Source organism: Alligator sinensis, unplaced genomic scaffold, assembly GCF_000455745.1.
Source record: "Alligator sinensis unplaced genomic scaffold, ASM45574v1 scaffold335_1, whole genome shotgun sequence".
NCBI lineage: Eukaryota > Metazoa > Chordata > Crocodylia > Alligatoridae > Alligator > Alligator sinensis.
Window position 1 is genome coordinate 289707 of NW_005842354.1, and position 15474 is coordinate 305180.

The 15474-nt window shown below is 41.3% G+C and overlaps 1 protein-coding gene across 2 annotated transcripts in view; it reads right to left on the minus strand.

Annotated features, from left to right (window-relative positions):
• TGFBRAP1 (transforming growth factor beta receptor associated protein 1) overlaps positions 1–13009 on the minus strand; it is a 39884-nt gene extending 26875 nt beyond the window's left edge. Inside the window, exons 1-4 of one of the 2 annotated variants that reach the window (XM_025210520.1) lie at positions 12989–13009; positions 7052–7753; positions 1501–1695; positions 583–737 (exon numbers count right to left, since the gene is read on the minus strand). In XM_025210520.1, the coding sequence (XP_025066305.1) occupies positions 583–737; positions 1501–1695; positions 7052–7736 (1035 nt within the window). In that variant the 5' untranslated portion in view covers positions 7737–7753; positions 12989–13009. Of the gene's footprint in view, positions 1–582; positions 738–1500; positions 1696–7051; positions 7754–7913; positions 7936–12988 lie in introns of those variants that run through there. The other variant, XM_006029059.3, reaches the window with a different exon arrangement.
• Between the last annotated feature and the right edge of the window lie 2465 nt (positions 13010–15474).

Here is a 15474-nt window from a genome sequence, read left to right on the forward strand (position 1 = left end):
ATATAAAGGATATCAAACTAAACTACAAAAAATGTAACCCCCCCTCCAAAACCTACAAAACACGCCTTTTTCTGGCTTTAAAAATGCTGCACAAGATTTGCAATCTTTATACTATTTAAAAAAATATCCTACCCATTTTTTGCTGCCCTAGCCCACACCCGGTTAATTTTATTCTACAACTCGTTTTCAAAAAGTAACTAACTTTATATCACTTGCCTATGTAGTGCTTAGCACAAAGCTGAAAAAAAATTCCAAATATGAAAATAAGCAATGAATACCATGCTTGCAAATAAAAATAAAGAAAAAAAATGGATGGACCTCTCTGTTTACACAAGTAAAGCAGAACCCACCTGTTTACCAACTGACTACAGGTGCTACGGTTAATATCCACGTTGCATAACATGAGCCACACAGCACTATTACAAACCCATTATCACTTCCAATGATGAGTCAGTTCAGGAATACTAAATCAAATCTATATTTTTAAGCCTAAGGAGGGGGATTTCCCTAGTGAGCTTTTCCCCTTCAGTTACTTGCTTACCAATGGATCAGCTTCCACATAGGTTTCTGAAAAGGACATACCTGAAATTTCTCTTTTGGAATGTTCCTTCGGGCCCCCTTTGCTAAGACAAGAGCTTCTTCTACTCTGTGGCTGGCTAGGAGATCCTGAATCTGTCTCTCCAAAGGGAATGGAACCAAGATGTATACCCCTTTATCAGTAGCTACAATTACCTTTCCTGGAGTAGAGAGAACAAGAAAGAGTGATAATTTTACATTTTGTGCAACAGATATGACTTTAGCATAGTACAAGTTCTCCGGAGTGTCAAATACACTACACTGAAAACCAAACTGTTCTGGTCTTCATGTTCAGAAACTCATCTTTGCAGGTACTACATTCTTTTAAGTCAAATATAAAGTCTATGCAGTTTGCCCTACAATTTGTAGAGTTAAAAAAAGAATCAATCAAATCAACAAGTTTTTTTTTTTTGGAGGTGGGTGGGAGGAAGAGGGTTGTTTGTTTGCATTCATTTCTCGCAGGCACAGTACAGCTTCTATTACAGATTCTATAATGAATCTCAAAGCAAACCATGATGCAAGGGCTACAAATACTCAGCACCAAAAAGTGCCCTGCAGCCATGGAAAGCTTCCTGTTAGTAAAGAGGTCTTCTACTAAGTTTGATTTATTATCACAGTAAGCATGAACAAAGCTTGTGCATCTGAACTGGCAACAAGCTGGTGTACCCTAACATTGCAACTAAGCATGATTGTACAGATGTACATGTCAATTCTAGGTTAATGGAAGATAATTAATTTAATTTGTGATGGCAAAGTAAATCAGAAAGACTACCAAACAAGCACCATATGGCCTTACAATGCCATACTCCTCCAACATATGAACTGTAAGCTTGAAAACAGATTCTAGAGCCAGTTAATGTTCTTTTGTAACATTCTAGCACACTTAATATTTTCTATATCATTATATTAGAAGTCTACTGATACCTTCAAAGTCTTGCAGAATGTGGCCTTCCTTGAAAGGTAGAGTTTGTTTTTGCTGCTGGTCCAGCATACTATGCACAGTAATAAACTCATCATCTAAAGCAACTACATAAGGAAAACACAGGGCTGCTCCAATCACATTCTCTGACCAGTGCACAGGTGCACGCTGGGAAATGCCATCTACAGTTGCAAACATACCTGTCAAGAAAGAAAAAACAAGTCTGAAAGCTTGGGCCACTGAAAGATAACAGCTCTCCCAGACTCTAAAGAGTTAAGCACCATAACATGTATTATGAACCAAAGATAATCACTGAAGGATGAAACTATGCAAAACTTTAAATAAATAAAAATAAATAAATGTATTTAATAAATAAAAGTAAAAAAAACAAAACAATGTTCTTCTATTATAGAACACAATCTCTATAGCTTGATTAGGAAGGTAGTTAAAAAAAAATCCTCTTCTCATCTCCCTGCACCCAATCAGCATCGACTGAATGCATAAGCTTTTGTTTTCTTTGTCCCGCAAACCACCAAACCAAGCAGAACCCCAAGTCAATCCATCCTGACCTTACTCTGGCAGCAACACCACCACTGTGGCCTGATATCACTCCCATTTCTGTTTGGCTTCTCTCCTGCCTTTAACATCTCAAATGCCTTCAAAACATTTCTGGCTATAGGAACATATTTACCTATAGGTCCTCAATAAACTGCCACAGAATGAAATACCCAGTGCTTTAGGGAGAGCTATTTTCCGCAAAATGTGTTTACAGTAATTTAAAAAATGACCTAGAAGTAACACAGATGCTCTTGCAAATGATACTGCCAAAGAGGAAACCAGGAAATGTACAGACATTAACAACACTTAATTCACAAATTCAAGATGTAAAACAAGCGGTCTCCAAGGAATTGCTATTTTAGTATGATCTTTCCACTTACTTTTGTGATTATTTTTCTCTGGTAGATTACCCGTCTCAGATTCATCCCATACCCAGTACCTCCCCAAAGTAAAAATTACTGACAAATCACTTTTTCTGGATCTATTTGCCATTGATCACACCTCTGGAGTTTTGGAGTTATGCTTCCCACTCCCACCTTCCTGAGGTCTCCATTCCAAAACAATTCCCAATTCGTACTCTCAGGGGTTGTAACTTAAGCCTTAATTTTTTTTGTAAACAGGCGATGAGATTTTTTTTTATGCAACATAATTTATTTTGCCCTTCTAAATTGAAATATATACACAGTCTGCTTAAAGAAAGTATTCTGACTGCATGTAAAGCCCTACATTATTTTACATAGTTTTAAAGTGCTAAAATAATCAATGTATCAGCAGTCCATTAAAATGTTGTCTGCAATGACCATAAGTGTTTAAAACAAGTGTGCTATTCACTGAGTTCTTCAGATAAAGAAAGCTTTATTTCTTTTTATAAACTTTGCCAATATTTATATTACTATTATGAATAATATCTTTCGAATATTAATTTGTACCAAATGTGTGTCCAACTTAAGCATGTGCCTTGGTTTTAGCTAAAGATTGAAAATAATAATTGCAGTATCCATGTTGTACTACAGTATCAGTTACTCAGAATCCTGACAAATTTACTTGCGGTGCCTACATCCTGTTTTTAATAAGAAGAGGTAGTAAATACAGCCCCAACTCACTGTATTTAGCAGTAAAACCCTCACCAAGTATATTTTAGGTATATCTAAAACTTTCTATTTACCTGCTTTTCTCCGGGCCTAAAGAAGGCTTAAAGTAAGTTGACTGGCACATGGGTTTTTTGCCACTTGGGTGCTCGTTCGCAAGTGCGCTAGCAAATGATTAGGCTATACCTCTGGAGCAGGGAGAGCATGGCTAAGAACTTGAGAGTATTTTCTCAAGCCGAGCTCTACCTCTGCTCCCCAGCCCTGACCTAATAGAAGGGTATTCCCAGTCTCCCACCTCACCTAAAGTTGCTACTTACTAATAATGGGGATAGGTTTTTGCAATATGGGCCTCTGACTGCTAAAATTAAGTTGGGGAACCTAATCAGTTCTATGTGAAAAACTAAATGGGAACCTGACTGTAACAAGTGTTAGCCACTACCTAACTGCATCATTTTTTAAACTAAAAATCAATGCTTGATTTAAATCCCATTTTTAATCCCAACCAACTTGTTTTTGAATGAAGTGACATGAAAAATGTGTTGTGAAATGTTGGCTGTTATAGAAAGCTGACAGTGTTAAAAGTATTCCAAATTATGGACAGGGGAAAGAGAGGGGAGGAGAAGATGAAGGAAACTGCTGTATCAGTTATAGCTAAAAGTAGTCAACAATATCTGCAGTTGTAAGGAAATGAACTACATAACCTTCCTAACTTTCTGTCCAGTAAGCATGGATGCTAATGACAGCCATTAAAAAGAAAAGTTACAAGCCTCACCAGCACCATCTTCTTTGTCCAGGTCAGCCCTGACAACACTGGTGTTCAAATGATGTGGCTACCTTGCACTACTAGCATACTTTATAAAGCCATTAAATAAAAATACATCATAAAATTTAAGATAACCACAAACTATAATCAAGGCTAAAACTTAATAACTTAAAAACAAATATCCCTGCAGTACATTTGTTGCTGAAGGCTCTCAGTCAGGCCACCAAGTTTGGGGAAGTCCCTGGCTAAGCACCTGTTACCAGTTTCCTTTTGTCTTGCTTATCTCTACCTATTTACATTCTCACTGACATCCTACCACACACTTTTAGCTTCTCTCATTCCTTGAAGTCTCAGACCAGCAGAGACTCCCTATGCCTGAAGAAGGGTGACTGCACCTGAAAGCTTGCCAAGAACTTCCTTACAACTAGTCAGTTGGTCTAAAAAGATATCACATCTACCCAAAGAACCTTGCCTGCCTATGTCCTTAGACCAACACGACTACAACCAAACCCCCAAAACTTGTTTCAATAACATTTCTCCCTTGTGTATCCAGCATCATTTTGAATAAATTAAAACTAATTTGTTTTTCTATGGTTTAGTTGAATATCAAAATCTATATAAAAGCAAATTGACAAAGTTACAGAAAACTAATCCAAAAAATACCACTTGTCGTTCCAAACGTAAAATTTAACAAATAAGTGTGTATTTTCTTCCATTTATATTTTGTATTCTAGTTAACAAATACCACATATAATAAAATGCTATATTTAGTTACAGTTCAACATATCAATGGCCACCAGCCAGTAACAATCAACTTCTTTTTAGGAAAATGACAATCAACTTCTTTTTAGGAAAATGACTAAGTATCAAAAACAAAACAAGATTAAAATTTAGACCAAATAATTTAGAAATCAGCTACTGAACTTATTTTAACCTGTAATGGAGTAAATGACACTTAAAATGCCAGATTGTATGCAAAATGTGCTTACAAAAACGTATTAAAGTCCACCCTTAATGGGTCTTAAAACATTTTAACCACTTCTACATACATTCCAAATTCAGATCTGGCCTTATGGGTCATGTTGGATGAGGTATGCAGAAAGCTTAACCTATCACTCTCACCAGAAGTTTCACAAGGATAGATTAAGAGTGATAGTATTTAGCAAGTTCAAAAGGAAGAAAACCAAAGCATATTAAAAACAGGGAACACTGCAATATGAAGTAATTGAAATTAAAAAAAAAAAATTGGTGGAGTTTTCTTCATTATTTACCTTTAGTTTAAAGGAAAGGATCATGCATGAGTTTGAAATTACTTTCTTTGGAGAGAGTTACTCTGGGTATGTCAAAACCAGGCTGATTAAAAACAAAGTACAGAAAACAGAAATGTCATTGTGATTTTCATATGAGATCATGACATTTAAATGAAGGTCTACGTTAAGAGAAATAGTTATAATAAAATTTTGATGGATAAGAATAGATCCTGTATGGAAAAAAAGAAATCTAGCAGGTTAATGCAGCTGTTCCAAGACAACTGGAACAAAGGTACATTCCACAAATGGTAAAGCAGAGCTCTAGACCAATGCATCACTTCACTTCTTCCAGGGTAAATCAATGATCTGTCCACACTTCATAATTTGTGCATGCGATTAACATATCCAGTAAGTTCAATGATAGGAAAAACAACTGGAATCCCAAGAGACCCATAAATATTGGCTCCTGACAGACGTGGAAAAAACCCAACAAACCAACAAACACAAACAAAACCCCACGCTTTCCCAGAATAAGCAGCGCATTAGTTCAACCCAGCTCCACAGCATCTGTATAGTTTGGAAGCTTCAGTGGGGCTTTTGGGCGCTTCTACCCAAAACTGATTGAATCAACTATTAGATAAAAAGCACAAAAAAAGCACCACTAAAGCACTCACTCTATAAAGACATTGGGCAAGCCAGGTCTAACTAATGCACTGCCTCTTCTGGGCATGCACGGGGCTCAGTGTGGGGGTGTGCAGAGTTTAAAACGCTGTTTTTAGGGGGATTTTTATGTCTGTAAGCAGCCATCGATATGAAGCAAATGCATCCCTTAATGTAGTTTGGATGCAATGCAAAAAGCCCCAAGTGAGCTCAGGTTCAGATATTTGACTGTGCCTGCATATATTACTATACACCATAGTTCCTGCTGGTATTCAAGGTGGCTCATTAGAGATCCAGAAAAAGACTTGTAGTGACATGTTTTGGCATAGGCCATCAGTTCTAGAACGTGCTTGCCAGAGAAGACTCAAGTCTGAAAGTCTACTGGAAGAGCATACCGCAAGACCTCTTCTTACTTAGTACAAGTGGACTTTTACAGAAATTAGCTCTCTCTGGGAGAGGAACATAGAAGCCTTTGTGATTTAGTTTTCTTTTCATAATTAGTGGGAGAAATGCCCCAAGTTGTACTTTATTTTATAGAAAAATTAGATTATTCCCAATGTCTTTTAAGGAGCAAATCTAAAAATATTACTATGGGAGATAGGAGAAAAGAATCCAGAAGAGGTATCAGCTGCCATCCTGAAATATTTACAAGAAACTGAAGCAGAATGCAAGTTTTCACATGACCTCAAGGAACACTTCCAGTCAGCATTTAGTGTGGTTTACAAAAGTGGATAAGAAGAAATGGAAAAATTTAGGCACAAACCTAGCACAATTCGCCTAGTCACACAGCAAGTCAGAACAGAACTTGGCCTCCTCAAACTGGGTTCAGACAAGCACTATAGTTGGAACTGCAGGCCAACAGCCTTCAAAATATTACTTTTTCCTTCTTTTTAATTTTTGTTCTGGACTGCAAGACAAAAATTTATCCCATTCTGTAGAAATCCTAAACTGAAGGTTGCCTACAAAGAGTTTAACATTTTAAAGAACATGAGGTAATTTTTTTAAGTTAGCAAAACTAAAAAACAAACAAAAAAACAAAACACAAAAACAATCACCCCAAACCACAACCCACTAACCTCTGTGCAATGTTCTAGTGATTTACTACTTACCCTCCAATCTTCATATCCCTAATATAACCTAGGAGGAAGCTGTATAATGGCATGAGTTACTGGGGGTATCTGAACCTAGAAAACTGAACTTAAGGCAGAACTTAAAGTTACAAAAATGTGAGTCTCACCTAACCCTCCAGGTCCAGCCAGCAGAAACTCCTGTCTGCCTATCCTTTTAACAATTGGCCGTTTCTCATCACTGCAGTAAGGGAACAGGTCCTGGAAGTTGCCAGTATTATAATTCAATATGATATATTGTGTGGTGAGAGCAAGGCATAAGTAATGACCATCTATAGCCACAGCACAGGGTTGCTCTGGTGTGAGCACTTCTTTCACTATCTGGACTCTATCCTCGTACACCATGAATATCTGGATGGTCCGCCGTTTCACTGAAATAATGCAAACTTCTACACAAAAAGGGTCCCCACTCACAGGGTTCTCGTTTAATGTGAATGTCACAGCTCCCTTGATTCTAGCTCCAGAGGGGACAGGCTCCAAGTTCATCATGTGAACTAGTGTCATAGTGTTGTCACACAGCACCAAAAGTCTGTTGAGTGCTGATGCTGCCTTTAGCTCATTCACAGCTTTCTTGAAGCCCAGGTGTTTGTACAGTTGTTTGGTGGCAGCAAAAGTGATCTTTCCAGTTGATGATATATTTTCTTCCAGTAGAAAGTGATAGATAAAACAATCATTAGTTCCAATGTAGAGGTTTTTCCCACAACACTCAATGCACTCAATGTTGATTCGAACTTTATCTCCCATTAGCATTTCCCTTTCAACAGCAGGGACCAGCTTGAAGGCTTTGACGCTCATTATGCCTCTTGGCCAATCTGTTTGGGGAGGGAGAAAGAAAAAGCAATTTACTTAAACCCAGACAAATGCAAGAGCAAACATGAAAGCAGGTAATTAACACTCACCAGCACAGAACTTCAGATTATTAACATTTTTAGAACTAACTAGAAAACACAATAGAATGGATATTATGCTTACGGAAGCCTCTATGTGCTTGAACAAAATACAGCAGTAACAGTAGTAAGTCAGAGAGAAAACAGAACTTGAGAACTCTGTTAAAAGGAAATTGCAGAGAGTTAGGAGTTGGAAGCCGGGGCACTGAGGAAAGGAACACTTCACTAGTGCCAATCCCTTAAAAAACATTCAAAATGTTTAAACGCACGCAACACACTAGGAGTGTCAGGTGCAAATGCAGTCCATTTAAATAAAAAGCGAGTCCCACTGCCTTCCACTGACTCTTAGATGTTAAGACATGGTTATTTGCAAGACTTGGCTCCTACCAAAATTCCACAAGTGCCTTGTACTTGCATCCTATAAGACAAATTAATCTGTATTGCAGACTTCAAATTTAAAGCAGTGGACCTAGACTATCATAATGATTCAGACAAACTTGCTTCTTCTATTCATTTGCATATCCTGACAAGATGAAGATAATACCCTCTGCTATTAAGATATTGTGCATCAAGGGGAGGATACAGTGTAGTCAACAAGGAACTTCAGCAGCCATGTATGCATTTAACATGTACTTATGATTCAAAACACATAACTTTGCAAAAAAAAAAGAAAACACGTCTTCAGGGACTTAATACATTGAAACAGCACATGTAAGGGAAGGGCAGAACAATGGGAGCCTTTTAGTTAAAGCATAACTTTTTTGACAGCATAATTGTCTGCTGCAACTGTGTAAATGAGCATGTCTCCAAATTGCTATACGGTTACTTTCTGGTTTTATATCTGTAATGTGGAGCTTCCAACTGGCCACTAGTGCAAGACAAAAGCAAAAAAGGAAACTTAGTATGCATTTTCATGTAACAGTATATTATTTTTGGGCACTATAAAAGTAGCTGTTCAAGGCATCCTAGGAACTAAAAACCCACAGATAGATATGCAAACTAGTTGACTATAACAGCCATTAATTTCTTTGTAAGAATTTCAGGTGGATGTTGCATGATGAAACTCTTTAAAAAAAAAATGAAGACTACAGCTGTACAGTAAGTTTACCGTACAAGGATGCTGTGTTGCTCTAGAACAGTGATTCTCAACCTTTCCAGGCTTGAGGCATTCATTGTCAAATTGATAACTCTTAGTTTTCACTCATTTTTTGACAACAGAAACATAATAAAGCTTTTTCTGTTGCAAAGAACTCAAAAAAACCACAACTATGGATTTCTATTTGACATCTCTGGGTTTATTTTGAGAGTCAGTCATGCCTGCAAACCTAACAAGGCTAACGTTTTGTGAAGCCCTGTTGTGGCCTCCTGGTTGAGAATCTCTAGAATCAAAACTGCAAACATGGTTAGAGGCTTGTTCTGTTTAAGTCATCCAGCAGTGCTAATCAACCTGTCCGAAGTGCAGCACAGAGGTAGTCACACAGCTTCTTGTTTGGGAGACAACCTTTCCAGAGTGCTATAGTTTACTTGAGGGCAGTGCTGCCAGGGAAAATATGCTTACTGTCCAGACAAGATTAAACATCCTCACTGCTGGTGTAAGAGGAGTGCTTTATTACAGGTCACTATAACCAAAATTTCAATTTATAGATTCCAAGGTAGTAAAACACAGCTACATATATTCATGCTACATGAAGGCTTTCAAAATTAGTTTTTAAATGAAAGCCAAATCTTAATTTCAGTGTTTAGGCTGAATTTAGTTAGGGCCAGGAAAATGCAACACTCACAACCCACACCAAATGGTAACTTTGGACAAAGGTTAAGAATCATTCAAACCCTCAGTAACACTTACATTTTAATGGAAAGTGGTCAGTTACATTTTTGGGGGGGGGGGGGGGGAGGGTGTCAAATGCATTGTTATTTCTGCCTTCTCTATTTAATTATCTACATGTGCAGTTTCCATGCTTGCCCATAAAATACACAGCATAGTAATTAAAAAAAAAAAATCAAAGAGTTACCTATAAAACATTCATTGAATGCAGCAGTCAACACCACTGAGGTTATGAAAATTCTTGCCAAAACCATGTTAGCAGTATTTTTTATATGAAATCTCTGCCAAATACACTTGCCCTCTCACAGAGGAAATAACACCAGGGGTATGGATGGATATTTAATACTTGTTTCACATAGTCATCATCAACAGGTGTTGGTACATAAGGCACTTGAGCTGATGTCCTCTTTAGCACTCTAAGTATCAGGAGACCAAGCATTTATGGCTTTGAATCAACTAGCACTAACTAGCTTCTCCTACTCTTCTTTAGGACTGCCAGCAAGCAACTCTCCCAAATGCTCAGCAGAACTAGTGGGGAAGAAGCATAGGTCAGAAAGGCAGAATGGGACAGTTATATTTATAGTTATATTGTATAATTATAACAGTATATATTGTATAACAGTTGATTTGTATAACCATTTGTTATCCTTAATTCTGGTCGCTAGCTCTAGTTCTGCCAAGGCAGAGACAGAACTAGGGCTGGTGACCAGAATTAAGGATAACAAAAAGTCCTTTTTCAAATACATAGGGACTAAGAAGAAACCACCAACCACCAAGGTGGAGCCCCTACAGGACAGGCTTGGCAATCTGGTGATTGCAGTAAAGGAAAAAGCTGATCTCTTCAACAAGTTCTCTGCCTCCATATTTCTGAGCAGGGACCAGGACAACTACCCCACTAGGATTACAGACAGGCTCAGGGGACACAACGCCATGCCTAGGGTCAAGGACGATTTAGTCAGGGAACTCATGGAGGGGTAGGATGTATTTAAATCAGCAGGTCCAGGTGCTCTTCATCCGAGGGTACTGAGGAAATTGGCAGAGGTCATAGCAGGGCCCCTGGCACGGCTGTATGAGCGCTCGTGGTGCTCTGGCCAGTCCCAGAGGACTGGAAAAGGGCCAATGTGGTCCCCATTTACAAGGAAGGGAGAAAGGAGGACCCGGGTAACTATAGGCCAGTTAGTACCACCTCAGTCCTTGGGAAGACCTTTGAGAAAATTATCAAGGAACACATCTGCGGGGGCCCAGCACAGGAGGTAACGCTCAGGGGCAACCAACACAGGTTCACTGCTGGCAGATCCTGCCTGACTAACCTTGTTTCCTTTTACAATCAGGCCAAAGTCCTTGGATGAGGGCACTGAGGTGAATGTTATCTACCTGGACTTCAAGAAGGCCTTTGACACTGCTTCTCACCCCATTCTCATAAAAAAAACCTAGGCGACTGCAGCATTGATGCCTACACAGTCAGATGGGTGACAAATTGGCTCAATGGCCAAACCCAGAGAGTGGCAGTGGACGGGTCTTTTTCGACCTGGAGGGATGTGGGCAGTGGAGTTCCCCAGGGCTCGGTCCTCGGGCCTGTGTTATTCAACACCTTTATCAGTGACTTGGAGATGGGCATGAAAAGCACACTGTGCAAATTCGCTGGTAACACAAAGATGTGGGGCGAAGTGGGCACACTGGAGGGGAGGGACAGAATCCAACTAGATCTAGACAGGTTACAGAGGTGAGCGGATGAGAATGGAATGGAATTCAACACAGACAAGTGCAAGGCGCTGCATCTAGGAAGAAGGAACCTGCAACATACCTATAGGCTGGAGAACGCCCTTCTCAACAACACAGAGGCTAAAAGGGATCTTGGAGTCATTGCTGACTCCAGAATAGACATCAGCTGCCAATGCGAGGAAGCATTCAGTAAGGCTAACTGCACCTTGTGATGCATCTACAGATGCATCACAAGCAGGTCCAGGGAGGTGATCCTTACCCTTTATGCAGTGCTGGTCAGGCCACAGTTGGAGTACTGTGTCCAGTTCTGGGTGCCGCACTTCAAAAGGGATGTGGCTAGCATTGAGAGGGTCCAGAGGAGGGCCACTCGCATGGTCAGGGGGCAGGAGGCCAGGCACTATGAAGATAGACTAAAGGGCCTGAATCTATTCAGCCTCCACAAGAGAAGGCTGAGAGGGGATCTGGTGCCTGTCTATAAACTCACCAGGGGAGACCAGAGGAAAATAGGTGAGGGCTCTGTTCTCCCAGGCACCACCTGGGATAACAAGGAATAATGGCCACAAATTGATTGAGAGCAGGTTCAGGCTTGATATCAGGAGGCATTACTTTACGGTTAGGGCTGTCAGGCTCTGGAATGGGCTTCCAAGGGAGGTGGTGCTCCCCCCTACCTTGGGGGTCTTCAAGAGGCGGCTAGATAGGTATCTGGCTGGTTTACTATGATCTCAGCACTCGATCCTGCCCAGGGCAGGGGGTCGGACTTGATGACCTGTTCAGGTACCTTCCGACTCTAGAAACTATGGAACATGGGTGGCAGGCCTGGCCACCCAGCACAATGCAGCGGCCAGAGCTGCCACCCACCCACGGGCCATTATTTATTCACTTGGTGGGCACCTACTTACAGGATGCATCTAATCAGTTAGCAGGGTAGATCTGGCCCCCAGGCCATATTTTGCCCACCCCTAACACAGAAGGCCACAAGTAATGACTACTAGTCAACATGTATCAAGCAGAGGTAAAAATAGGCAAAATAATAACCCCTGGGAACATCTATCCAAATATTTCAAAACTGGTGGCACTTTTACACGTGCTCTGGAGGTGGGAGGGGGTGCTTTAATTAGAGTGGCTCTGGGAGCTGCTCTAATTAAAGCACTGTGGCATCTTGCGTATCAGCATCCCTGTGCTTCAAAATGGTGGCGATTAATCGAGTCTCCTCTGACACACTGCAATTACACCATGTCAGAGCAGCCTCAGAGCTCATGTACAGGCACCCTGGGTGACTAAAGGAAAGCTGCAAAAAATGGTTTATAAAATATCTAAAATAAAAGCAGGGGAAGCTATGCCAGACTGAGTGTCTCAGTCTTGTCTGATCCTAGAAACTAAACAAGTCCAACCTGGGCTAGTACTTGGATGGGAGACCAATTTGGAATGCAAGGCACTACAGACAGGAGTCATGGGTCACACTAAGACAATGCAAATAATCAGAGCACAGAAACTAAAACAAGCAGCAACATTATTTAGGCCTGTGGTCACTGCTGAGCTGACAGCTGGGAAGAAGTAAAAGTGACCACACCAGAGATGATGAACCACCCAAGCTTCAGTTTAAATCAGGATACCTGGCTTTCAGAGGTAGTGAGTATCTTCTCTTTGGACTCTTGAAATGAATCTGGGATGCAGATTTGAAAAAATTGGTTTAAGTGACCTAGACACACAAACATTTAAAAATAGTACACTTACAAACGTCTGGTTTGCCTTCTAACAGTGAGAACAGTCACACAAAGAAAGATATTAGATAGCGGCATTGCAAAAGTTTGTCTGATTGTGCTGTTTGTTACCTTGTATTTGCACGGAGAGCAACCTAGATTAATTAGCAATTTATAGTTGATCAAAAGATGCGTGTCCCTGAATGGACAGCAGTATTTTAAAATAGCAGAATTCTTAACTGATAGTTGCTAACATAAATCTGGTCCAATTTAAGCTCTTATGCGAGGGGAAAAAAAATAGAGAATTGCTGTCATGTTTGGTTATATAATTTTCCTAGAAAGTACCTATAAAAATACCAAATTAAGGGTTTATCTGGGCCATTTTAGAAATCCTGCTTTGCTTGGAATTTATATTAGGCTTTTTACCTTAGACAAATCGAAACAAGCTCCAGAAAAGAAATTACTCAGGGTAAAATGATAATACAAGTTTCTGGACAAAGTAAAGTAGGCACATTCTCCTACAAGGTTATCAAAAGCGGAGCATAATGTATTCAGCAAGTGAGTACTGAAGCCAAGTTTGGTGTCAAAACAAAAGGCTGAAAAACAGCCTGCAGGCTAGAATGCAAAGCTTACCCCTAGGGCAGTGGTTCTCAACCTTTCTGGACTTGATGCAGGCCTCCCTAACTTTTGTTACTGAGCAGCACCTCATTTCAGGAACTAATGCAATCCCGTGCTAACCTCCTTGTAGAGACGCCAGGCAGTGGGGGCAGGGCAGCTGGCACAAGCCTGAGCCTGAATTTGTTTCTTCATGTCTTGCAGCATCCTACAAAAGTATCTCAGGGCACCTCAGCACGCTGCAGCACCCCAAGAATCACATCTCTCAGGACTCCAGGCTGCCCTTCCTACCTGAAGGTGCACTTGAAGTTCCTGTAGCCCCAGGAGGGAGAAAATAATATGTGCCTCACTGGGGGAGCTATACACTTCTGATCTTGACCAAATCTTAGTGCCAAAAGCTCCAGTATAAAAGGAACTTGACCCACATCCTGCAGGACTCCCCCCCAGCTGTTTTCCTGTCACTGGCCTGCTCATGATCCTCCCCCTCTATGTGACACTGGTCAGGCCACAGTTGGAGTACTGCGTCCAGTTCTGGGTGCCACACTTCAGGAGGGATATGAATAACCTGAAGAGGGTCCAGAGGAGGGCCACTTGCATGATCGGGGGCAGCAGGGCAGGCCCTACGAGGAGAGGCTACGGGATCTGAACCTGTTCAGCCTCCACAAGAGAAGGCTGAGAGGGGATCTGGTGGCCATCTATAAACTTGCCAAGGGGGACCAGCAGGCAATGGGAGAGTCCCTGTTCCCCCGAGCACTACCAGGAGTAACAAGGAATAACTGCCATAAAAGTTGACAGAGTAGATTTAGGCTAGACATCAGGAGGCGCTACTTCACAGTCAGGGTGGCTAGGATCTGGAACCAACTTCCAAGGGAAGTGGTGCTTGCTCCTACCTTAGGGGTCTTCAAAAGGAAGCTAGGCAATCACCTTGCTGGGGTTGTTTGACCCCAGTACTCTTTCCTGCCATGGCAGGGGGTCAGACTTGATGATCTGCTCAGGTCCCTTCCGACCCTACCAACTATGAAACTATGTCTCTGGGCAGTTTCACTGGGCAGCATCTACTGACTCCCTTGACTTATTAGAGGGCCAGTGGGACCTGGCTGGTGTTTTCTGCTCAGTGTCACCCCTTGGAGCACTTGTTTTAAACCTGTGACCTCACTCCCATCCCTGTTTTCTATTTAGTTGCTCCCCAAACTCAGCTGATGTGTCCCCAGGGGCCTCCCTAATAAGGGAGGCTTGTAGTTCTTCCTTGATGGACCCAAGCCCATGATCCACGAGGCACATCAAAAAGCCTGTGCTACACAGGACTCCCAGTGACTTTGGGGCTGTTTTTCTGTCCCTTATCTGATCACATCTCCAGGCAGAATTTCACTGGACAAATCCACTGGCTCCTTGGACTCATCTGAGGACCAGTGGGTACTGGCTGATGTGCTCTGCTCAGTCCCCACCTTGGAGGACTTGTTATAAAACTCTGACCCTTACTCCTGTCCATTTTGTTTTTCAGGTGTCCCAAGTAATCAGCTAGTGTGTCCTTAGCATCTTCCCTTATTAAGGGAGGCTTATAGCTTTACTTGGTTGGCTCATGTTTCCCTATGACACATTAAGAAACCAGTGTCCTCCAGGGGGGGCGCTACCACTTTCCCATGCTGCTGGCTGGTAGGCCAGGGAGCAACAGGAGTCCTGAGTCACTGCTTTCCCCACCTCCACCTGGACCAAGCCTCCCTCCCCTCTTGGGGGAGTGGGAGGCTTCCTGCACCTGTGTTGCACAGGGGCAGAGAGCATCCACT